The sequence below is a fragment of the Myxine glutinosa genome, chromosome 6 (assembly GCF_964187855.1).
Source record: "Myxine glutinosa chromosome 6, kmMyxGlut1.1, whole genome shotgun sequence".
Classification (NCBI taxonomy): domain Eukaryota; kingdom Metazoa; phylum Chordata; class Myxini; order Myxiniformes; family Myxinidae; genus Myxine; species Myxine glutinosa.
The window spans coordinates 51,531,378-51,557,038 of NC_136266.1; the positions used below are offsets into that span (position 1 = coordinate 51,531,378).

Here is a 25,661-nt window from a genome sequence, read left to right on the forward strand (position 1 = left end):
ATAGCTTGTAGAAAATGCCAAACAATAGAACCATAATTGCACATTACATAAACTTGCAAGTGTTGACATTGCAGACATATTGGACAAACGTGATATGTACATGATGAATACTGATGATAATTAGAGATGATGGATGAATTGCATATGTACACCTACTTCTGCAATAGAATGGAAAACTAATATTATGTATGGCATTTTAATTTTTTACAGAAAAATAAAGGACCGCGAAGAGGTCCCTTTGAAACCAACAGACTGTAAGTACATTGAAAATACATTTACTTATTCATGCAGCTGTATGAATCAAATTGGCACCCCTTAATATGAACTTTTCTAGAGCATTACTTGGTTCCTCCTAAGAACACAAAGGTAGTCCAGCATGCACACAAGATTATTTTAAATGTCCCTTATTTTCTATTGTTTGGCATTTTCTACAAGCTATGGAATGTTCCTTCTTTTCTATACTTTGCCACATGGCGCATACCATATAAAGGGGCCTTTTATATGCCCTGAGGATTTTTCCCAATAATTTGGATTAACTTACCCTTTCTGGCTCCAATGTGAAATCCTCATTTTTTCGTAGAACATGTATCTCTGAAGTCTTCGTGTCACTCACGTAAACATATCTTCACCCACACAAAACATAACATAACACATAATGTGAGGAAATTCAAGATACAAGAAGTTTGGCCTATTTTGCATGTATTGTCATATTCCTATTTAAATTAATTTGTCCACACCCCATTTGTTAAACTTCATACCCACAAGTTGTCTTAAGAGTTCCACAGAGTTGTATGGTTTTAGATTATTGTGCCTGGTGTCAGTCTGTGCCAAATTATTTCATTTGAGCCTTCAAGACCTTCCAATAGCATTGTGTGTTATGCAATTGTTAATGTTGAGACACATTGTCGTAGCTACATTAGCAATCATCATCATGTATCATGCTCGAGACAGCACCAGTTCTGCCAAAGACGTTTGTTGGCTTCAGTTACAATCCTGGAAAGGAAGTCATGGTAGGAATTTGGCTGAGGTGCCAGCAAGAGACCAGCTATTCGTTGTGAAGGATACCATGGGAATTTGTACGTCCACCAAATAGTATTGGCTGGCAGACGGGACGCCCAGTTTAACGTCACTAAGAGGGACAGCACACACATTGGTGAATGAACCTGCCTGTGCAACAAGAGGATGGGCTCTCACCTAATAGAATAAAGCAGTATACTACACGGACTAAATGTACATTATTTTAAACAGTATCACGGTATTTTAAACCAATTTCAATGGTTGCTGGAAGGCAGGGCAGCATGTAGTCATATTAATGTGATCAAAAGACTTCAAACAATTGAACAAAAAATACCTATTTCGGGGGGGGGGGGGGGGGCACCCCCTTCCCCACAACCCCGAAGACCCACTCAGACCCCAATTTTTCTTTCTAATGCCATGAACAAACATTGGTAGACCACGGGTAATGAAGGTTGTGATCCAGTTTCATCGAAATTGTGTGTGTAGTTTCGGAGAAGAAAGCAAATTCCTATTTTGGGGTCAAACCTGGATCCACTTTGCCCCCCGTTAGACCCCCTTAGACCCCGATTCTTTTTTATTGCCGTGAATAAGTTAGAGATACAACATACCAAATATCATTTGTTCCAAGTTTGGTCACAATCCCATCAGCAGTTTCAGAGAAGAAGTTGCAAATGTTTACGGACTGACGGATGGACAACGCGACATCGCATAAGCTCCCCAGAACTACGTTCCAGGTGAATAAAAAATATGGCCTCGCAAGGCAAGGATTTCAGATATAAACAAAGGAACAAGCACATGGTTGAGGTGGGGAGTGATGGTAACTCACTTTCCATCTGGTGACATATTGATTCCATTTGCAAATCCAAATCCTGTCGCAACAATTATTGTGGTGGTCGAGTTGTAGAAGACCACATCAGACAATTTAAGAGGCAACAACACTTCAAACAACATGGTTCCATCACTGTAGTGGTCGTTTGTACCATAAAAGCTGGTTGGTGTGATTGCAACCACATCATTGACACTGTTCAAAAGAGAAAGAAAAATTGGATTGAGTCAGAGTAATTTCGTTTTAATTACATAACAAACATAAGGTGACTTAACTGATCTGAAAAACATGAGAGACAGGCACACGTGTGCGCACAGCTATTTTGATTTTATGTTCGTAGCTTCATGCTTTTTAAACCACAATAGAACCAGCCACAACTTGATCACCGACTCCATTGTATTCAAGGTTTTCCAAAAAACATTCCCACCTGTTGCATTAGTCTGTAATCGACAAAAAATAAAAAAAGTTTTTGGAAAGTTTAAAGATGAGTAGGGTGGTTCAATTTATATTTGAATTTGTCGGATTGCGAGCAAAGGCTTATGCTTATTAATACTATTCTTCAAAGGATGGTGCTTTTAAATGTGATAAAATTTAAAGGGGATAAAAAATGTGATCATGGAAACAATAAACTTTGAACATCGTTATAATTATTTGATTTTTAAGAAAAAAGGGCATAGAAAAATGAATATGATAAGAAGTTATGAACATCAATTATACACAGAACAAGTAAATAAAAAGGCATTTTACTTTTGCTTTTGATGATATAAAAATAAATAAGGACATGGTATTTTATAATAAGGACATGGATATGGCAAGTATTTGTGATCAAATGTCTGGTGATTGTTTTGTATTTATTTATGCGAATGTGTACTGGTATATAACTGTCATTAATTAAAAAGGCTTAGGCACTATCGAGCAATTTTTATTTTTTAATCCATAAAAAACGAACTTTTTTTTTCAAAACCTTTTTTTTTTGGCCTAAATCACTCCCAGGCTCTCACTGATGAACCTCTGAAAGTTTGACGAAGATCCGTTTCGCCATCTCTGAGAAAAAAGGCGACACAGACAGACAGACTAACAGCTCTCTTATATAGTAGTAGATATATATATATATATATATATATATATATATATATATACATACATATATATATATATATATATATATTGTTGCGGTTTTAGAACCCTCACTTGTAAATAATTACTTGTAAATATCCCATTATTAAAAGGTTAAAGGTTGCACCCCTAGTTAGTCCACAAGCAACACGTAGGCCACCATAGAACTTTAGTTATTTCATTATTATGTGTTTTAGATAAGGCCGTGTTTCCAATAGTTGAATCTGCGTTGCGTCAATCAAATAAGATTAGGCCCATTCCATCCATTTTGCGACCTCCCTCTCCAAGCAACGCCATTACGCGCCCCTACAGTCGGTGCCTTAGCGTTCGCTCAAGCGTCGTCATAAACCATGCGGTCAGGCCCGAGGAAAAAGGGGGCGGAACGCCAAGAAGAAGGTGTGGCCTGTCAACCAGCCGTCAAAGGCATGGCTGGTAAGCCCTCACCAGCCAACCAGGGCTGATGTAACATCACCGACAGGCTTGGCCTTGAGGCCCGCGTAGTGATCGCGTCGCGCATTATATAAGCGCGAACGCAAAGCCCTTTGATGGACTACTTGTCGGGAGCGCTGGTTGCTTGAAGAGAGAGATATGGCAGCACTCGAGTGGAAGGTTGGCGGTAAAAAGGACTCAGGTTGGAGACGCCCTTATACGAGTTTGGTTGGAGACGCGCTTAAACGAGTCTGATTGGGAAATGCGCACGAGTTTGGTTGGAGACACGCTTATTAATGGACTTGTCCAGGAGCGCACACGTACGGGACACAAGCCCTCCCCCCCCCCCCCCCCCCCCGCTATATGTAAGGTCCGGTCGCGCTTCCAAGATACGCGGACCTGCCTGCCGGGTTTTCGCCCGCTGAACCGGAGCCTTGACTGGAGCCTCACCTGGAGCCTGGACCCCATCACCGGACCCTCTACCTGACCACCTACCAGCTACAATCCCAGTGTGAGTGTGTATGTTTGTCTGGGGTATAGAATAAGACCGCTTTAAGACTGCCCTGTGTCCTGTTTCTTCTTCTTCCTTTCTTGTACATTCTTTCCTTTCCTCTTTTTGTTTGTAATAAATTCACCTGTTCTTTCTGGTTTCGTCTTAATCCCTTTGCTTTCGTCTTTTCTCAATTGAGTACCTGTGGCACGATTAGGAACCGCTCAGAATCGGGTTTAGTCTCATTGTTAACAGCTCGGATCGCGGATTGCTAACCGCTCGGCATTTTCCAACATATTCCTTAGTTCGAGCGGGAGTTATTCCCTCGTTTCCGGCCGGCGTTGGTACTTAGGTAGTAGTGAACCCCTAGGCCGAACAAACCCTATCTAACGCCGCGCCGGTAAGAAAGTTATAACCTCCAGGACGCGGGACAGCCAGCTAAAAAGACAAGGGGATTAACCCCCCCCCCTCCCCCTTGATAAGGGGAGCGCCGACCCCCGAGATCCGCAACAATATACAGATTTGGCATTTAATATGGAATTTTTTTTTTTTCTTGACTTGGGTTTACTTTCTGAACTCAGTATATCAATCTGGTGAGTTTATTTTACCCTTCGGTGATGTCTTTGTTGAAAGAACCATGTCACTGATTGTCTTTCGCAGCAAGAAGTCAATAACAGGATTATATCACAGGTGGCGTGACAAAATGTAAGGACAGGTACATTTGACGATTGGCTTCACAATCGGGTATATAAGGGTTGTTGCGTTCTGTATTAGTGGAAAACAACTGCTGCACGTCTACAAAAGTTATTGCCACTTCCTCTGGAGATGGTCCGTCAACTTGACAATGCTGTTTGTCATGGAGTGGTGGCTTTACGAAATTCTGGCATGAAACAGCGTGCTATTGCTCAGCAGTATGGCATCACTCAAGGTCAGGTGTCAAAGATCCTGAAACGAAATGCTCAGAGGGGTGTCCCTACTCCAATACCGAGGCCAGGACGTCCACGCAGAACCACAAGGAGAGATGATCGCCAGCTGCACCGGTTAGTTTGCAATGGCCGTACCAAGTCAGCTAATCGGCTTAGGGCTGAGTGGCAGCAACTGACAAATGTGCCTGTATCCAGAAGGCGAGTCAACCAACGACTGGTTCAAGCAGGCTATCGTGCCAGGCGTCCCCTGAGAAAGCCACGCCTGACCAGACAACACAGCCAGCGCCGATTGCAGTGGGCCAGAGAGCACTGTCAATGGCAGCCAGGACACTGGAATCACGTGATCTTCAGTGACGAGTCTAGATTTCTGGTCTATCGTCAAGATGGCCTCGTCCAAGTGCGGAGACAAGTGCATGAAGCCCACAACGAAGATTGTATAGTGCCAAGAGTCCAAGCTGGAGGTGGTGGGGTGACCGTTTGGGCTGCTTTTCATACAGGCGGAAAACTGACCTGGTTGTTCTGAATGGAAACCTGAACCAGTTCAAGTACAGGATCATTCTGGAAGAAACATTGCTTCCATTTGCTCGTGCAGCCTTTTGTTGCGGATACCGGCCCTAATTATGGTGGTTCCTGTTCATGGTCGATTCCAGATGATGCTTGTTGTGGTTAAAAGGGTTAAAAGTGCTCCTGATAAAGGTGGTGGAAAAATCCGGATCGAGACCGGAAGAGTTGGAGCGAAGGCCGCGCGCCATTCTGGCCACGCGAACACCCTGCAGGGAACAGGCTTTCGTCGTGTTGGCTGGGCATTATTCCCTGGTGGATTGCCGGGAACTGCCGTACCAGAGAGGGGCACGTGCAAATTCTACGGAGGCTCGCGGGTTGAACCGCAACGTGTACATCAGAGCGAATCTTTGTGAGGTTCCTCTCCACCGCTGTGTTGCTGGGGGCTGAGCACGTGACCGCGGGGTCGTCTCGCTCGTCGACGCCTCAATTCGAATCTTTGTGAGGTTCCTCTCCACCGCTGTGCTGCTGGGGGCTGAGCACGTGACCTCGGGGTCGTCTCGCTCGTCGACGCCTCAATTCGAATCTTGGTGAGGTTCCTCTCCACCGCTGCGCTGCTGGGGGCTGAGCACGCGACCTCGGGGTCGTCTCGCTCGTCGACGCCTCAATTGACCATCAGGCCGGGACTCCCCGATCGCGGGAGCGCACAGAGACATTTGGACTTCGCCTTGGAGTGGAGCAGAGACATTGGGGGAGGTGCCGTGAGTGTGGGGTTGAGGGGCTTGATAACGATATTATCGTAGGATTTGAAAGTGTGTGATTGCCCCATTGCTGTATGGCTTGCCCCATTGCGGTATGGCTCTTTGTGTGGGATTTATAATATATTATGGTTTGCTTATAACCGGGTGGGGTTGCATCATTTGACTCGACTGTTCCATTTGCGGGTTCCAGTGAGAGATTAAAACAGCTTTCTGCCGGGGACCCTCTCGGGGTCCGGAGGTCCACCAAGACCAGGGGTGGGGGGGGACCCCGTAACACTTTCGAGGAAACTTTGTCTTCCAAGATGATAATGCACGGCCTCATCATGCTCGCATGATCCAACACTTTCTTGCTGACCGTGGTGTAGAGCATATGGAGTGGCCTGCCATGTCCCCGGATATGAATCCGATAGAGAACTTGTGGGCAGAATTAACGCGTCAAATCGACAACTTGGACCAGCAGCCTACCTCTGTGCGTGAATTGCAGCAGACTATTGTCACTGCATGGCAAGCGATTCCTGTCCAAACCTTGGCAAATCTCGTGAACAGCATGCCTCGACGTGTACGTGCTCTCCTGAATGCTCGTGGGGGTTACACGAAGTACTGAACTGTAATTTTACTGTCCGTAATCCCAGTCATAATTTAGCTTTTGTTTTTGTTGAATTTTTTTTTGGCTAATGTGCAAAATAAAGAGATACTTCTGGAAAACGTACAGAAGTTTAACACAGTACTGTCTGTGAATTGAGTTCGATATCAGTTTACATCCCTTTCAAGGATCAATTTATTTGCTTCGAAATGTCAAATGTGGTTTTTGTTTCTTTTAAAGGTCACATTAACAAAATCTAGAATAATTTCAACATAATTCCAATGAACTTTTGGTTCTAAGTCATCTTGAAAAGTAAGTTCACCCTCACAAAAAACATATTCCATATTAAATGCCAAGTCTGTATATACAGCCAAGGTATATACAGTGTATATATATATATATATATATATATATATATATATATATATATATATATATATATATATATATATACAGCACAGTATATACAGCCAAGGTATATACAGTATATGTATATATAAACCCAGTTGTTGGAAAAAAATGAGACATGGCTCATTGTCAAGTATATATACACACGTGTGTGGGGGTAGGTAATGAAATACCTTAGTCGAGGTAGGATTGTATGGAGTACTGTTCTCTGAATGTCGCGAAGAAGAATCCTCATGTATCTAAGTCAGGGCCGGATGTCCGTGTAAGCACATTAATTAGTGTAAGCAAAAATTAATTTTCCCTTTGTTCTCAAGACATTAATTCGGCCAACCATGTGATCAGCACCTAATTAAAACAACGAGATTGCCGACGGTACCCAGACACGACTACACCACCCAGCCAAATCTTCTCGATGGGCACCAAATGTGGCCGTGAGGCCACGCCCCGAAGGACTATTGGTTGGGACGATTTGACGGCGCTTGGTGATTGGAGCGACTGTGATGTCATCGTTGAACTTTCGGGCACCAGGAGCAAAAAGGCGAAGCGACCGCCATCTCTCTCTTTTTCTCTTTCTCTCCCTGGCTGGTCGCAGGTGGTCGCATTCGCTCTCTCTCCATTCCTGACTGTGTGGAAGGCGGACGCAGTTTTCTCTCCCTCCCTGTGCCCTCAACGGAGGCGGCTGCACGTGGAGCGGTGCACGCTAGCGAAGCGAGTGGTGGAGCCCAGTCGATCGCAATGATCAGAGGAGGAAAGAGTTTGGCCGTCGCTCCGTGGGTTGGTGGCTGCTATGGGCGCGACAGTGCGCCATTTTGTGTGGTTCCCGCGCGATGGTTCCAAGACCGGCCAAGGACGCCAGGTGGAGTATCGGCCAACGCACCATACCACATTTTTGTTTATTCCATCACCCCCTTGTGTTGTATACGAGTCCGTATGGAGGCGCCTCAATATAGGAATTAGTTTGGTTTTACCTTTCATTTTGTTATTGCCTGCGTTATTTTCCTTAAACCTTTTTTTGTTACATTTTCAATCCCTTGTGCTCTGTCTTGTCTATTTGTTCGTGAGTTTGAGGACGCCCAGTGAACGCCATGCAGTTAAGCCCTTGCTACTCTCCACCCACGCGTGCCAAAGGAAACGCCATAGTTTGGGTATACGCCTCGGAGTTAAAGCTCGTTGGTCATCTGTCGCCCTGAGGTCATCACTACAGGGTAGACACGACAATATATAAATATAATATATATATATATATATATATATATATATATATATATATATATATACATATTATATATATAGTTATATATATATATATATATATATAGTTATTTGTTGGGTTATTTTGATGTTTGCATTGGATGGGGAAAAAATATTTCACAGTCTACCGCTGCCTCTTAACCTTGCACTCACCAAGTGAAAAGCAGGGTTTGGCATTCGGGTGCGTACATGTGGTTTGCGTGTCTGCATTTTTGAAATTCATTTTCTCGGCAACCTATCATGTGATTGACACGAAATTTTACCCTAGGAGCGCCTCCATCTGTTTATGTTTTTTTTCATTATTATGATGTCATAGGTCACACGGTATGGACGCCATTTTGGAAAAACGTTACACCTCTATAGCTCTGAAACTACTCAATGGAAAAAAATGAGACATGGCTCATTGTCAAGTATGTCTCTTATATAGAGGTATAATGGGGAATATTCCCCATGAGGAATAAGATATGTTAATGATGATGTCATTGGTGGCTTCATTATGACGTCATAATTCAACAAGTACAATGCTTGATCAGATCAGTATGAAAAAATACATTTTCTCTGCAACTGTAATTCCGATAGACACGAAATTTTGACTATAGGAGGGCCTCCTGTATAATTTTAGGGATAATTATGACATGCTACAGGCGCCATCTTGAAAAAATATCGACAAACGTTGCACCGCTATATCTCTGAAACCGCTCCATGGAAAAAAATTGAAACATGGTGCATTGTCAAGTACTGCCCATGGGGAATAAGATATGTTCATGAAGATGTAATCGGGTGCCTTAATTATCATGTCATAATTCGACAAATACAACGCTTAGTCTGGTCAGTTTGAAATTTTCTGAGCGTTATCTACGCAACAATTATATTAGAGAATATAAATGTATGATGCCATCGCTCACGTGGTCTGGCAGCCATATTGGATCAAAAAACAATCCTTCAAAAACCGAAGCGTTGGCTCGCACCACGTTGACTGCGCAGGGTAAGTATTCTATGAATACCATCTAGTTTACGATAAAAATGGATAAATATATATATATTTGAAAAAGAAGAAGACCACTCCTTTTGCATCTTCAGATGCATAGGGATGCCAAAGCAGTTTCCTATGCTGTTTCCCAAAGTTTCCCAAAGCATTTTCCTATGTCACCTCTATTACCAAGGCCCTTCTCCGCCGATTGCTCAGTGTGGCCGGGCGGCCAGCTCCAGGAAGAGTCCTGGTTGTTTCCAAACTTCTTCCATTTAAGAATTATGGAGGCCACTGTGCTCTTGGGAACCTTCAATGCAGCAGAATTTTTTTTTTTGTGGGCTTCCCCAGATCTATGCCTCGACACAATCCCTGTCTCTGAGCTCTGCAGGCAGTTCCTTCGACCTCATGGCTTCGTTTTGCTCTGATATGCATTGTCAGCTGTGAGACCTTATACTACGTATAATAGACATGTGTGTGCCTTTACAAATCATGTCCAATCAATTGAATTTACCACAAGTGGACTCCAATCAAGGTGTAGAAACATCTCAAAGATGATCAAAAGAAATGGGAGGCCACCTGAGCTGAATTTCAAGTGTCATAGCAAAGGGTATGAATACTTATGTCAATGTGATATTTCAGTTTTTTCTTTTTAATAAATTTGCAAAACTTTCTAAAATCCTCTTTTCTCTTTGTCATTATGGGGTATTGAGTGTAGATTGATGAGGGAAAAAAATGAATTTAAACGATTTCAGCATAAGGCTGCAACATTACAAAAATGTGAAAAAAGTGAAGGGGTCTGAATACTTTCTGAATGCACTGTATATACTATATATATATATATATATATATTATATATATATATATATATATATATATATATATATATATATATATATACCACTGCCTACTCCTTCAAACTTTTGTGAAATCATACCAAACTTCTGGTATGCATATATCTCTCCCGTGTGTATGTTTTTGTATTTTGTTGAAATTTTTGAGAAATGTTTTTTGTGTTTTTTTTGAAAAAAAAACACCAAAAAAAACATTTTTTTCAACTTAAATCTTCAACTTAAATTGTTTATAAAATGTCATATCACGAATATTACAAATACATTTGTGCAAAATAATTGTTGTATTATGATTGGTGTAAACCATGACAAAACAGCAATGAAGGTACAGTCATCTATCTATCTATATATCTACATATCTGGGCAGTGTCTGTGTTGTCACTGAACTACTCCCTCAAACTTTTGTTTCCATAGTTGTGAAGTGTTTTTTTATAATGTGGTGGTGAGGTGTTGAAGTGTTTTAATTTCATGGTGGTGAGGTGTTTTTAATTTTGTGGTGATTAGGTGTTTTGAATTACGTGGTGGAGGTGTATTCATCCCAAACTTGCAGTCTGCATCTACCCCTCCTGTATGTATGTGCTGAGGGGTTCATTAAAAAAAATTTCCCCTTTTTTCAACCTAAATCTTCGACCTAAAATTGCTTATAAAAATGTAATATCACAAACACTACAAATAAATTTGTGCAAAATAATTGTTTGTATTGTGATTGGTGTAAATAATGACAACACAGCAACTCAGGTACAGTCATTATCATCAGCTAAAACAAGTCTGTTCCTCTGTAAACGATGCGTGGTGAGGCGAGCACAGCGAGCCGAGCCAAGCTAGTTTTATATATATATATATATATATATATATATATATATATATATATATATATATATTATATATATGTTGGATCGAGACTTAGAACTTGGGACTCAGAAGACTCAGAGAAAGGAGCAACGGATATATTTATTAGAACTTGATTACACAAGCTTGAGGACAGCAAGAAGTTGCATTGAAACTCACAAGGAATGACCAACACTACAACAAGATGCTCTGCCATAATTCAATTAAACCTTGCTTTATATAAGAAATATCAAGGGTGGGGTTAGCTCACAAGATACAGAGACAGAATGGGCTCATTGGTCCTCCCACCATAGTCCCATCCTGTTGTTCAGTTAGTTAGAGGAAGCTCATCAAGGCCACTCATAGGTTAACTCAGATAAGGAGATGGTCAGCCATATGTGGCAACATGTTTACAACTTTCTGTATAGAAACTTTGGTTGAGAAAGAACAAAGGGAGGGGATACTCATAAAAGTGTCAACCTTCAGGATATTGGAAATGTCATGAGGGAGGCTGGAGAGATAACAGCTGCAGCCAAGGCCAGGGAGGAGAACTGAGAGATTGTGCCCACGCAGGCCAAGAGCACACAGGAAAGAACTCCTTATTAGGATATTACACATCCTCAATGAACAAGAAAGGATTTAAGTATTATAAAGAGTACAGCAATAAGTCAAAACAGAACATATAATTGGTTATACTTGGTAATTGGTAAAGCAGCATAATAACAAAGGGGGAGGGGCATAATAGCTCCCTACATACCGCCCTTTTGGATCTAAGATACAAAGTTATCTACGAGCCAATCAAAGGCCTTTATTTCAAAACAAAGCAGAAACGAATCAAATCAGAAAAGTCGTTCAACATATCACGCGAAGGCAGCCGGTGAGCCTGTCCCGCACACAAAGCACCACACAGTACCCAGTAGGATGATTCGCGTCTGTATGTGAGTATGCACTGTAAGGCCGTAAAAGCAGGGTGAACAAATGGCATAAAGGAAAACCTCCAAGAGAGGTGAGATAGACAGTGTAAAAGATTCACTAAACATACCGCGCGGATGCCGCCCAGTGAGCATGTCCCGTACCCGGTACCGCACATCGCACTCAGCAGGAAGATCCGTGGGCGTGTGAGTGTAAGTGGGTGTTAGTGGATGTATGATGTAAGTCAGGTGTAGATGGGTGTATGAGGTGAGACCGTAGAGACATGAAGATCGAATAGCGTGTCAGATCCCCAGCGAAGACCTCTGGTTCCACCGGGGTCCACACCCAGGAAGATCTCCGACCCACCCTTCGACCACAGAGGTGCAGCCGGACTCCTCCCCGACTGGAGCTCGCCCAGGCTTCCCCAGGTGAAATCCTTGGAGATCTTCAGCGCTCAATCGATATTCATGTCCATGAGGTCTCTTACATGCTGATGATCTGGGGAAGACACAACATCGTCAGTATCAGGTGGCTCAAACCTATGGCCATGAAACAAAGCATATCGGTCCAAAGGAGGGAGAGCAACTTCCTTTGGGTCAAAGTCGAGATCGTCCGAGGCGATGCTGCTTCCATCGCTGCTATCCACGGGCGTATCTCCGAAACAATCAGATTCGGAACTCAGAGTATCTTCATGATCGAGTTCCTCTCCATCCGGGCTTGGGGTTGCAGTAGGGTCCAAATCCCGGACTGGGTCAGTGACGTTTGACTCGCTGTGAGCTTGTGAGACATAAAGGTGAGCTCGTGAAACATAAAGAGGCAAAGCTTGCATTGAAACATAAACATCAGTCGGGGGCCCTTGCATGTGGCCCCCATCATCACCGGTAACATCATCAGTAACATTATTCTCAGGTGGCGTAGGCTTGCGGCGTCGGCGGCCAGCAACAGTCATAGCCGTACACATCGAGAAGAAATGAGAGGAGTCCCGTAGGAACTCGTTGACGTCTGCATGTGATGCGTTGGGGCCCAGAGTAATCGGCCTCCTGGCAGCCTGAAATGCTTCGAGGTCCGCAAATGTGTAATCAAAATTATTATCAGTAATATCAACAATGGAAGAACAATCTTCGGAAGCGGAGATCTCATTGTCGCGGCCCAGTGACTCGTTCAGGTCGTCGTTCCAGGATCCGCGATTGGCAGTTGCGTCGTCAGCTGGTGTGTCATCTGGACCCGCGATCAGCTTATCGATCAACACCATGGCCTTGTCTGTTGTCGTCTTCAGTATCCATCCTGTGGTAAACTTTCTCACACACGCAAGGACTAAAGCCTTGATTATTACACAACAAACCACGATTCCAAGGACTATCGCCAAGGCGGTCAATACCCACTTTACTATCGTACCGGTCCATCCCTTGAGAACCAGTCAGTAAGCCACTGGTGTGAGGCTTCCCGATCCATTCGATCCCTTGTCAATATATGAGCGTTTTCCCTTAACCTTATAATAGCAGCACTGACCCCCTGTGAAGGGTCAGGAATAAAAGTACAACACTTACCCTCAATTATCCCGCATACCCCTCCTCGTTCTGCCAGTAGCATATCTAACGCAACCCTATTTTGCATAACCATTGTACGCAGGTGGACAACTGTGTCCAACATTTCATCATGTGCTGTAGCGGTGGCATTGGCCACACTTTCTAAAATTAACGCAATCTTGTCAATGCGGTAACTGCTCATGACCGTCCCAGCCCATGGGAAGAAGAAACTAACGGCTTTCTCCCAATCAGCGCCGTGCAAGGTGGTGGTGCCGTCGTCGTGCCAATAGGTGCTTCGTCGTGTCCTTACGAGTGCAGGGGTATGATGCAAGTTTTGTAGCATTTCCATCTCTGGAAAAACCGATCCTAAATAGCAAATGCCTCCCCAATTATCAGGTAAATACGGGTAAGCTTTGTTCCCGCATACAAACATGGTCCCGTGTGGAGCCACTAAATGAGTGGTCATGCAAGAGCGAAGGTCTGGGATAGCGTTTGTTCCGTTTTCCCCTTCCCACGCCAACTGGAGGTGTGTGAGGTTATGTAAGGGCGAACTTGTAACATTCACTAACAGCATGTGTTTCCCTTCCCTAGGGTCCGCGAGGAGGGTATCTCTACACACGGATTTGCCTACCATTATTTGGCCCTTTCCTTCTAAGCAGAGGGCCCCCTTAGCCGGCTTAACCCAAACCGGCGCCAGACGTACCTCAAAGTGTCGGGGCTGGATGGGGGGAGAGTACTGGAAAACTCGTTTACACGCGGTTCCATCAGAACCTTGGCTTGTCAAGGTTGTACTAAGGCATTTGGTGTCTAGTGGCTTTGAGCACAAATCATTGAGTGATAGGGGTAACACTACCATTGGTATTCCTGCTGTGCTGGTGCGGGGAAGGTGCATACACATCCAACACCGTGTCCTATTCTGTAATGTGGCCATATGCCGTGCGACCTTCCAGTATGTGTTCTCCTCTGGCTTCCTTCTTACTTTCTGGGCAGGCGGAGTTTTAATGATGTAAGCGGCGCAACTAGGTCGGAAGTAGGGTGCAGTTCCATTTGGGATTGTCGTGCGAGGGGGCCATATTCCACATTCAAGTATCATTGTTGTATCCGGGCCAATGGGGGTATAATGCAATAAGAGGGTAGTGTTCTCAATGCCCTTGCCCCATCGATATCCTGGGGCATATCGACTGCTTATGTCCCCAGTGTATCTTCCATTTTCCACTTTCCTAGCCTTAGTCAGGACTAGGCGTGGTCTTGTCATGCGTGCCTGTGGTGTCTTATTGTGTACCACTATAGCTTCCACCCATCTTACAGATAACCACTTAAAGCTTGTTTCCAGGTTACAGCAATTCACCGCTATTTTGTCTCCCCAGCGAGCCGTTATATACTTAACGGGGTAGAGGGGAAATGCTGAATAGTTGTCGGGTCCTGGGTACTTGGGGAGGTCCTTTCTCGATAGCTCAAAGTGCAAGAGCCTATCCTTGGCAGGGGGTTTGCGGCAGCTACCCAGAATTCCCATCATCATGACCGTCATCGCCGCCCTTAGGAGACTGTAGTGGCCTAGACGGTGCATTGTCTTCGACAATGTGAGGTGCGGTGTCTTGTGTAGCTTGTGGTGCAGGGATGGACAACTTACAATGGGTGGCGTGGATCCACGAAGGTTTACCCTCGCAGAAGACTGCCGTCGGTGTGACCAATAGCACCTGGAATGGTCCCTTCCACCGTGGCTCCAAAGCAGCCTTGCGGGTGAAGTGCTTTACGAGCACCCAGTCGCCGGCTTGGAAGTCGTGGATGGCGTGGCCTATTGGTTCAGGCAGCGCCTCTCGTACTCGAGCATGGATGCTGCGTGCCACATTGGACAAGCCTATGCAAAATCTCAAAAGCATGTCATCCATTACTGGCAAAGCAAGGGTGGACATGTCCGTTGGTGCTGAAACGGGCAAGCTCATAGGTCGTCCCATTAATATTTCATGGGGGGAAAGGCCCGTAGTGCGGCCCGGGGTGGAACGGATGCTCATCAATGCAAGCGGGAGAGCCTCTGGCCACCTCAAGCCTGTGTCTGCGCAAAGTTTCGCTAGTTTATTCTTTAAAGTCTTATTCGTTCGTTCCACAAGTCCCGAGGACTGTGGGTGGTAAACGCAATGGAAGGACTGTTTAACGCCCAACGCCTTCAGGATACCCTTGACCACCTGCGCCGTGAAATGGCCCCCTTGATCTGACGAAATTACCTGGGGGATGCCAAATCTGCACATAAAATCCCGCACGAGGCGCTTCGCTACTGTCGGAGCATCGGACTTGACGCATGGGTATGCTTCGACCCATTTGGTGAACGTATCTACGATTACCAACACATAGCGAAACGACATGCTTGGTTCCAATTCTGTAAAATCGAACTCGATAGTTGCGAACGGCCCACTAGGCGGGGGCCGTCCCCCGTCATGTGCATGTCTCGGTGGCGCCCCTCTATTGTGTTGCTGGCAGACCACACACGATCGGCACACTTCGGATACAATCCGTGACAGTCCTGGCGCTGCCCAAGTGTAGTTTATCTGTCCCATCACCCCCCTCTGGCACACATGACCATTCTGATGAGCCATGCGTGCCAGCCAAGGCAGTAAAGCCTGGGGTGCTATAGGTTTCCCCTCAAGGGTCCATATTTCTCCTGGCCCGAGGCGTGTTGCCCCTCGCTTGAGCCAGTCCTCGTGTTCGGCCGTCGGTGCAGCGGTCTGCAAATTTATGATATCGTCCTTAGATGGTGTGGCGGGCGGTCCCACAGTCGGTATGTCAGCAATCTGTGCGGATGTCTTCTGTGCTCGTGTCACCATCGGCATGTTGCGTTCTATCTGTTGGTTGGCGGCCTTTCCTGCCGCCTCGTCCGCCCTTGCATTGCCCCGGGCAACGTCAGTGTCCGCCCTTAGGTGGCCACGACATTTAATTACCGCGATAGCGCGGGGAAGTAAAATGCTTCGGAGGAGCCCTTCTACTAACGCGCCATTCTTTATTACTGAACCGGCAGATGTGAGAAACCCTCTCATCTTCCAGATGGCCCCTTTATCGTGGACTACGCCATGAGCGTAGGCCGAATCTGTGTAAATGTTGACGGCAAGGCCTTCCGCCAAACTGCACGCTCTGGTCAAAGCGCACAGCTCCGCCTGCTGTGCGGAAAATGTAGGTGGAAGACGCCCGCTTTCTACCGTTTCGCTATCTGAGCACACGGCGTACCCGGACAACAGGGACCCGTCCCATGCGCGCCTAGCTGATCCATCGACATAATACGTACAGTCGGGATATTCCAAAGGATTGTCCTTTAAATCCGATCGCACCGTGGAGACTAGCTGTACAACGTCGGCGCACACATGGGGTTCGCCCTCCTCTGGAGTGGGCAACAGTGAGGCTGGGTTGAGTGTCGTGCAACGTTCGATCGTGATGTTGGCTGCAGTGATCAGTGCGGATTCATATTGCATTAATCTAGTGTTAGACAAATGCTGTGTGCTTCGCTGTAACAGCAGCGAAGTGACGCAATGCGGTACCCGTAGCATTACTGGGTGTCCCATAACGATGTCCGCTGTTCTTTCTACTGCGTACCTGGCCGCCGCCACGGCTTGCAGGCACACCGGAAACCCTTGTTCGACCGGGTCTAACTTTTTACTAAAGTAGGCCACCGGCCGCTCCTTATCCCCATGGGTCTGTGTCAAAACTGACTGGGCGAAACCTCCCACGGCGTGAGTGTAAAGGGTAAATGGTTTCGCATAATCCGGGAGTCCTAATGACGGTGCCGTGACCAACGCCTGTTTCAGCCCGTCAAAACATCGCCTCAATTCATCCGTCCATATCAAGTATTCCGGGGCGGTTGATTTGGTCGCCTCGTACAGTGGCTTAGCTAGCAGCGCAAAATCAAGTATCCAAGTGCGGCAATATCCCGTCATACCTAGAAAGCGCAGCATTTGCCGTTGCGTGCGAGGGCGAGGCAGCTCCATGATAGCGGTCACCCGTCCAGCATCCAATTCTCGTTTTCCGTGCGAAATGGCGTGTCCCAAGTAAGTTACAACCTTCCGCACAAACTGAAGTTTAGGTCTGCCTACTTTGTGGCCTTTGGCCGCCAAGGCCTTTAATAGGGCCATGGAATCCATTTCGCACGCCTCCTTTGAAGGGGAGCAAATCAGCAAATCGTCAACGTATTGCAACAACACTGACCCTCCCTTCAATTCCACATCCGCCAGGTCGCGGTGCAGCGCCCGGGAAAACAAAGTGGGGCTATCTGAAAACCCCTGAGGTAGTACAGTCCAAGTATACTGGCGCCCCCTATGGGTGAAAGCGAACAAGTACTGTGACTCGGCCGCGATGGGCACAGAGAAAAACGCAGAACAAAGGTCGATAACTGTGAAGTATGTTGCGTCCGGCGGGATTGACATCATGAGGGTTTCTCCACTTGGAACTAGTGGGTGTATGCCCTGTATCACCTTGTTCACTTCCCTTAAATCCTGTACAAACCTCCATTTGTCCTTCGACGGCTTCTTTACTGGCAAAATTGGTGTGTTACATGGGCTGTTAGTTTCCACGATAATTTTCTGTTCCACTAGGGATTGAATTACTGGTGCTATGCCTACGTCGGCCTCAGGTCGTAGCTTATACTGTTTTACGTTTGGCAAGCGCATCCCCGGCTGCACTGCTATCACTAGAGGTTTGGCGTCTCGCATCCGTCCAACCTCACCGTCGCTCTTAGGCCATAAATTGTCTGGCACCTCCGCTAAGAGGTGATCTGACTCACCCGGGTCCGTTAGCACTGCCCTCATGGCATAGGTGCCCTTGGGGGGCAACTCTGCTACTTCGAACACTCCATCCCTCCGTTGTGTCTTGAAGTTAATTGAGAACCCTTCACCATTTTGGAGCCATTTCAAAGTCCAGCGGCCCTTCTTACACCGATAACCTTGTAGGGGAACTTCTCGTAATCGCCCTACCATCCAACCTATACTTTCCGGCGGCCACCCCTTGGCAGTGGTGAGGGTAACATGGGCGGCCGTCCCTTCGGGGTATTGGGTCAACGCACGCTGACTCGAGGTTAGGACTGCCTCGATACCTATCCCCTCACGGCCGATCCATATCCGTGATAAATGTAGAGGCATGCGCTCGCCCAACCTTTCCTTAACCTTCTCTCGATAATTCTCGTCCTCGCCCGTTGCATCATAGTACGCAGTGCAATGGGGTGGATTATCCTTTAAGTTTTTTATCGAAATTTGGTGCAGTTGTAGCCAATCTCGCAGAACTGAACTATCCAAACACACATTATCTATGATATGCGTCCACGTAGCCAGAGCCCCTTCATCCATGCGCCACCAATACACGGTGGGACCGGGCCGAGACAATGCCGTCATTACCAAGTCGCGTTTAGATTCCGCGACGTCTACAAAAACTCCCTCTGTACATGAGATTTGACAGCCCAATCGGCACAACAAGCCCCGTCCCAACAAATTTGTCGGGGCGGTAGTGGTCATCAAGAACGCATGTTTAGCCTCCAGCGGGCCGCATGTTACTCGCACTTCCTCCGAAATAGGAAGCGCTTGGGGTAAACCCGAAACACCCAGTATTTGAACGTTCCTCGCCGTAGGGCGCAAAGAGGGCAATTGCCCCTTGTTAATTGTGCTGCGAGTCGCACCTGTATCGACGAGAAATTCTAATTGTCTTCCCTCCACGTCCAACATCAAGGTTGGTTCCTCTGCCGGTGTCATGGTCAAGAGAGGACACTCCTTGGGCGACTCGCCAGTGTCCCGTCAATAGGCCCCTCTATTGTATTGGGGCGGAAAGTCCGGAAACCCCTTACGAGCAGCACTTGGGCAATTACTTCTCCAGTGTCCCATTTGCTTGCAATAAAAGCACGGTTCCTGCGGAACCGGTGGTGCGGAGGGCATAGGTCGTCCCCCTACAGCTCCCCTTCCGCCCATCCGGCGTTCTGGCGGTCCCCAGTGTGACTGGTTTACTGGTTGCCATTGCGGCGGACCCCGAGGCGGGGCCCAGTTCCCCCTGGGTCCATTCTGCATCCCACTATTGGGGGATGGTCCAGGGGTTTGGAGAAGGGGTCTTGGTGGGTACCAATTTTGGGGAGGGGGCCCTTGCGCCGTCCAAGTTTGAGGGTTTTGAGGAGGGGGAAGAGGGGGTGGTATTGTCCATTGTTGTTTTATCTCGTCCGTATTAATTCGTCCAAAGTCTTCGTCAGTACAACCGTCGCAGTTTTCATTTTCGTGGTGGATCCACTCTCCATTGGGGAATTGGCCCCTATAGAAAGAAGGCCAACAACTCCTCCTATGTTCCTCGAAACCTCGGACAGGCCCCCACTTCTGGCACTGTTCGCGTATATAGTCCTGACTCTGATCCCCCTTTTTATTTTGATTAAATTGAGCCCGTTTCTCCTGAACATACATTTGCAATATTTCCTCCTTAATATCCTTCTTCTCCTCTAAGGAGGAGCCCGGGCATTGTTCCAGTTTGTCGCATAATTCGTTGGTTGTCATTCCCTTCCAGCCGAAGAGGACGGACTGTACCTGTTTCTTTAATATCGGCCGAAGCCCCTCTATTAGATATTGATTTACCAATGGTTGGGGTAGCCCTCCCAGCTGCATCGGACCCAGTCCTCCCCAGCGCGCGATGGCCTTTTCCAACCTTTCTCGATACTCTCCAATTGGTTCCGCTGGTTTTTGTTTTATGGCCCCGATTTTTCCCCAATCCGGACCTCCTGCTGGCAACAGCGCATGCTCGATGGCACCCAGCAGCCGGACCTTCAGTGCCTCCCATTGCGCTGGTGTTATCTGGCCCGCTCCTACTGCCCTTGGATCGGCGTGCGGCCAGTGTGCTCTTAATCTAGCCCTTTCCCATACTTTGGGTGGGAGCACGGATGATCCCATATGAGTTATGTCTCGATAGTCGCACTCGCCAGCTAAAAGCCAATTTGACATGGTTGGCACTATCTGCCGTGGATCCTCAATAAGCAAATGTTGGATCCTTTCCCGCATTACCGTTAAAGAGGATTCTTTCCATGGTACCCTTTCTCGGACCCCCTGACCTTGAGCATCAACTCCGATAACTTGTAGGGGGCACAATGTTTTCCTTCCCATTGTTTCCTGACATTCCAATGGGGTAGTTTGTGAGGTCTCTTTCCCAGTACACCCTCCCAGCAAGGGGTATAACCCATCCTGTCCTATCGGTGGCGGGAACCCTGCGATGTCGGTCCCGTCATCTATTCCGTTAGCCCCGAGTTGTGCAAACGGTCTTCCCTGGTTCGGGTGATTCTGGGGTATCTGGGGCGCGATGGTAGCGGGGTTGCAGGGAGGTGGTGGCGGGAGCGCAGAAGGGATAGGTGGTGCCTGAAACCCCGGGACAGAGCTTAGGTCTGGGGCTGGGGAGGGTAGATTGGACACTGCCTCCCCTACCGCGGGGGCTGGGTTTTCAACGAGCGACTGATGTCGCTCGTTGGCCTGCTTTTCTATTTCCTTAAGCGCTTCATCCTGCACTTTATTCGCCTGTTTCCTCAGACCCTTGAGTTTTGTTACCTCACCAGCCAAGCTGGCCTGTTTCGACTTTGCGTGTCGCTTCATCGCTTCTTCCTTCCACCAGCCAAAGACTTTCCAATAGTCGGGCGGGAAGTGTTTCGTGGCCTTTTCAAAACTTTCTAATGTCTCATACAACACGTCCAATTTTTCCAGCGCAAAAGACCCTCCTTCGGGCCACGGTTCTCCTAAATCCTTCGTCAGCGCAACCCATGACTTCCCTGGTCTCACAGCATCATAGCCATACCTCCGAAACATGAAAAATGCTGGGGTATGTCTAAGCGGTTCACCTGCCTTTACTGTCTTATTACCCATACTGTTACCCATCCTAGGAAAATTTAGTTTACCGACGTAGCCTTGTACTCGTGAGGATCGTCCGCCTCGCGGTACGGCCGTACTACCTAACTCTCCTGAGAGGCTCGTCCGCCTACACAGCCGTTTAACCTAACCTTACTGTACTCTCCTGGCGTCCTACGCCCTTATAATACTTCTAATCTTACTTAAAATTCTGACGTCTCCCGGGTAGGCCTCGGATCGGGACGCCGCCCTTATCCTTACCCTCACAACCCAGAGATTAATTACCCCTTAACCTCAGGCGCCCAACGTGGGGCACTTCCCCTTACGTAACGTTACCCTGACGAGTCCATAAACAATCAGTTGCTCCAGGACCCAAGCGGTCCGTATTTAAATTTAGGTTCGTGGAACAGGTATGAGCAGGGAACGGAACAAACGGCACCCGAGTAAGAGAGTGGGTTTACAATTTGGACTGACCCCCAGGCAAAAAGGAAAAACAAAAGAAAACCACAGCTCACCTGACCCGGATCAATTGCCAGCTGGTCTCACCACTCACTTGCCTGGGACCGCGTCCCGGACTGCCCAGACTGATCCCACCGCTGCCACCAGTTGTTGGATCGAGACTTAGAACTTGGGACTCAGAAGACTCAGAGAAAGGAGCAACGGATATATTTATTAGAACTCGATTACACAAGCTTGAGGACAGCAAGAAGTTGCATTGAAACTCACAAGGAATGACCAACACTACAACAAGATGCTCTGCCATAATTCAATTAAACCTTGCTTTATATAAGAAATATCAAGGGTGGGGTTAGCTCACAAGATACAGAGACAGAATGGGCTCATTGGTCCTCCCACCATAGTCCCATCCTGTTGTTCAGTTAGTTAGAGGAAGCTCATCAAGGCCACTCATAGGTTAACTCAGATAAGGAGATGGTCAGCCATATGTGGCAACATGTTTACAACTTTCTGTATAGAAACTTTGGTTGAGAAAGAACAAAGGGAGGGGATACTCATAAAAGTGTCAACCTTCAGGATATTGGAAATGTCATGAGGGAGGCTGGAGAGATAACAGCTGCAGCCAAGGCCAGGGAGGAGAACTGAGAGATTGTGCCCACGCAGGCCAAGAGCACACAGGAAAGAACTCCTTATTAGGATATTACACATCCTCAATGAACAAGAAAGGATTTAAGTATTATAAAGAGTACAGCAATAAGTCAAAACAGAACATATAATTGGTTATACTTGGTAATTGGTAAAGCAGCATAATAACAAAGGGGGAGGGGCATAATAGCTCCCTACATATATATATATATATATAAAACACACCTGGTCACAAGTGTGCCGCACTGACCGGGTCCTCAGTCGAGGTCCTCAGCATCATCCCATTTCGGCCCTTCAACCTCGATACGGTCAGCTAAGGTGGGCCAGCAGGGGCACATACACATCCACATGCAGCAACTACACCTGGATGCGTACATACCCCCACCCCCAGCCAGTGCGAACGCAGACTACAACAACACCTCCAGAATCCACAGCACCAAACAAACATGGTGGAACACTCAAACACCCACCTTTAGACCCTTCACCACTCACCAACAAAACACACCAGATCATTCATACACACACATACACACCCATACACACACACACATACATACACACACACACACACACACACACACACACACACACACACCCATACACATACACACACACACACACACACACACACACACACACACACACCTACCCTTACAACATACACCACTCAACATACAACAACACACACTCATGCAAAAACACACACCCTCACCCACTCACTCACTCATATACACAAAATAAGAAATAATAATAGTAACAAAAAAACAAAACAAAAAAACACACTACCAACCTACACCGTTCGACGTGCCTCCATAAACTTCCCTCCATATCCAAAATGAGCTTTTCAAGGCAACCTGGGCCACCTTGTCACACAGCCTCCTTCTTTCTGTCCCACACACTCCCAGCCGAGCAAGAAATGCAGAAAAGGAATTGCCAATATACCCTCTACACCCCACCTCAAATGGCTGTCACGAAACTCGCCAACCCTTCTCCCGGCACTCTGCCTCCAGCTCACTGTACTTTCCTGTCTTCCTCTTGTGCTCCTCCTCCATGTTCTCTTCCCAAGGTACTGACAATTCCCCTAAGATGACCTGTCTTGTTGCACCTGACCAAATGACAATGTCAGGCCGCAATCTTGTCACACAGATCTCCTCTGGGAATACCAATTGTGGCTTTCGGTCTGCCACCACCTACCAATCACAAGCATCTGACAGCCCTCTTGCTTTCCACCTCCTCCTCTTTCCACTTCTTACCACTAGGCCCTCTTTGACAAACCACACCTCGCCCCCATCAGTTTTCTTCTCCACTCTTCTTTCTCTCGACCTCAGCACCTCTTGTTGCACCATCTGCACCACCACCGCCAGCACCTGATCATGTCGCCACCTGTATTGTCCTGCTGCCAATGCTACTGAACATGCACTGAGTGCATGCTGCACTGTTCCCAAACCTCCACACAAATAACATCTCTCCTCCTGCAGCAACCCCCACAATCTCAAGTTTACTGGTGACGGAAGCACATCATACGTTGCCCGCAACAGGAAATTCAACAATATTCGCTCCATCCTCCAAAACTCTTGCCACTTCAACATCCTCACCCGCACACCTTCCCACTTAGTCCAAGCACTCGCACACCTATATATACATATCAAGTGACCATTTTGATGACGTCATCCCAGTCATCTGCCAGGGTATCTGGAATTGGAACCATGTGTATTCTGTTCGCTAACTGTATTATAGAAACAAATAAAGTTATTTGTTTGCTTTAATCCAAAAGGCCCACTGCATGACACATGACCCCTGAATCTCATGAGATGTCCAACGGTCAGAAAAAGGAAAACACAGAAAACAGATCATCTTGAAAATGCATACTTAACCAGAATTCAATTATGAATTGGTCTACTGCTTGAATCACTTTGAAGGAATGGTTATGCCAATGATATACTGTGTCATGCAGATTAAAGGAGGAACTTAGAATTTGTCCAGATACACTGGCACACAATGGACTATTCTTTTAAAAGGTACTTTGTGGTGTACTAAAACTGAGTGTACAATTGGTATTACAACAGAGTACGTACTGGTGCAGCAGTTCATCTTTAATTGTCTTTTGATGCATCAACATGTTGAATTCAAAATCGATCTCAAAAATTTCCACCTGACTCTTTTGAAATGGGTGGTTCACCACGAAGAGGTGTGCTCCTTCTGAGTAGTCATCTATTCCCAGACACAGGTGAATGAAACAAAAATTTCAAAACTTAACACTGCTTGAATATTTTTTATTTCTATCTCATTCTTACAAATTGCGTTGGGTGGGATTTCTGTTTAGGAATGAGTGGCATTGGAAAATATTTGACTTCTTCCCCCAATTTTACCCCAGATTAGTTCAAGAAAACATTGGCTTTTACCCCAGCAGAGAACAGCAATTAATACATTTAGAAATGGAGCAGCACATCTACAATTGTATTTTTGTGCCCACGTAATTTTGGATGAACAGACAGCAACAGCAAGGCTGTGTTCACACAACTATTAGTTCGGAGTAGATCCAAAATTTCAACAGTTTCGATGTGTGTGAATGGAAGAGAGTCCGTTTAAGTTTTGGACGACTTGATCTATCCAGTACTGTACCATGGATTAATAGTACGCAGTAATTCTGTGAGAAAAATGTCGTACGCCTTTGAGGCGGTGTAACTCTGTATCTCAGGACATTGTGTGAAGCAATAATTATAATGGCAACAGTGGCCACATGATCCACACCGATGCTTTCCTGTAAGTGTAATGGAAGATACTCATACATGATCACGTGCTGCAAGCCTGGTGTTGGCTTAGCGGTTGGGGTGCTGGCTTGGGATCCTCGGATCCTGGGTTCGAATCCCGGTCGATCGCTGAATTAATGCCAGGGGGGTTGACTCAGCTTGTCATCCTTCCGAGGTCGGCAAATTGAATACCAGTTCACTGGTAATTCCCTGTGTTAGTCCAAGCTAACACAGGGAATGTTGGTGGCAGGAAGGGCATCCGGCCATAAAACATTGCTTCAAAAAGGGGACCACGGTGCCCGAAAAAGGGCAACCCCTGCTCTGTGGGGAAAAATGGCCTCTAAAGGTGGTTCGTCATCACGTGCTACCCGGCCAGTATTAAATACTCCAATGTAAATGCCAAAACGTTACTGCAGATCAAAATTCTTGAAAATTAATGTGGAATGGTACTGCTGATTTTTAAGCGGTGAAGCGGCTTCAATACTTGGCTTTGTCCCTTCGTCAAAAATGAAGAAGAACCTTTCTAACCCACGTGTTTAATTTTAAAAGGGTTTCAAAGGGTATTTCTAAATGGTGATCCTAATGGGGT

At 46.4% G+C, this 25,661-nt stretch overlaps 1 protein-coding gene across 2 annotated transcripts in view; it reads right to left on the bottom strand.

Moving 5' to 3' along the window:
• The window catches only part of LOC137429776 (serum paraoxonase/arylesterase 2), a 55,442-nt gene that overhangs the window by 11,203 nt on the left and 18,578 nt on the right, over positions 1-25,661 (bottom strand). For both annotated transcript variants that reach the window (XM_068120012.2, XM_068120013.2), the window contains exons 5-7: positions 24,398-24,533; positions 1,844-2,038; positions 542-623 (exon numbers count right to left, since the gene is read on the bottom strand). In XM_068120012.2, the coding sequence (XP_067976113.2) occupies positions 542-623; positions 1,844-2,038; positions 24,398-24,533 (413 nt within the window). The remainder of the gene's footprint in view (positions 1-541; positions 624-1,843; positions 2,039-24,397; positions 24,534-25,661) is intronic.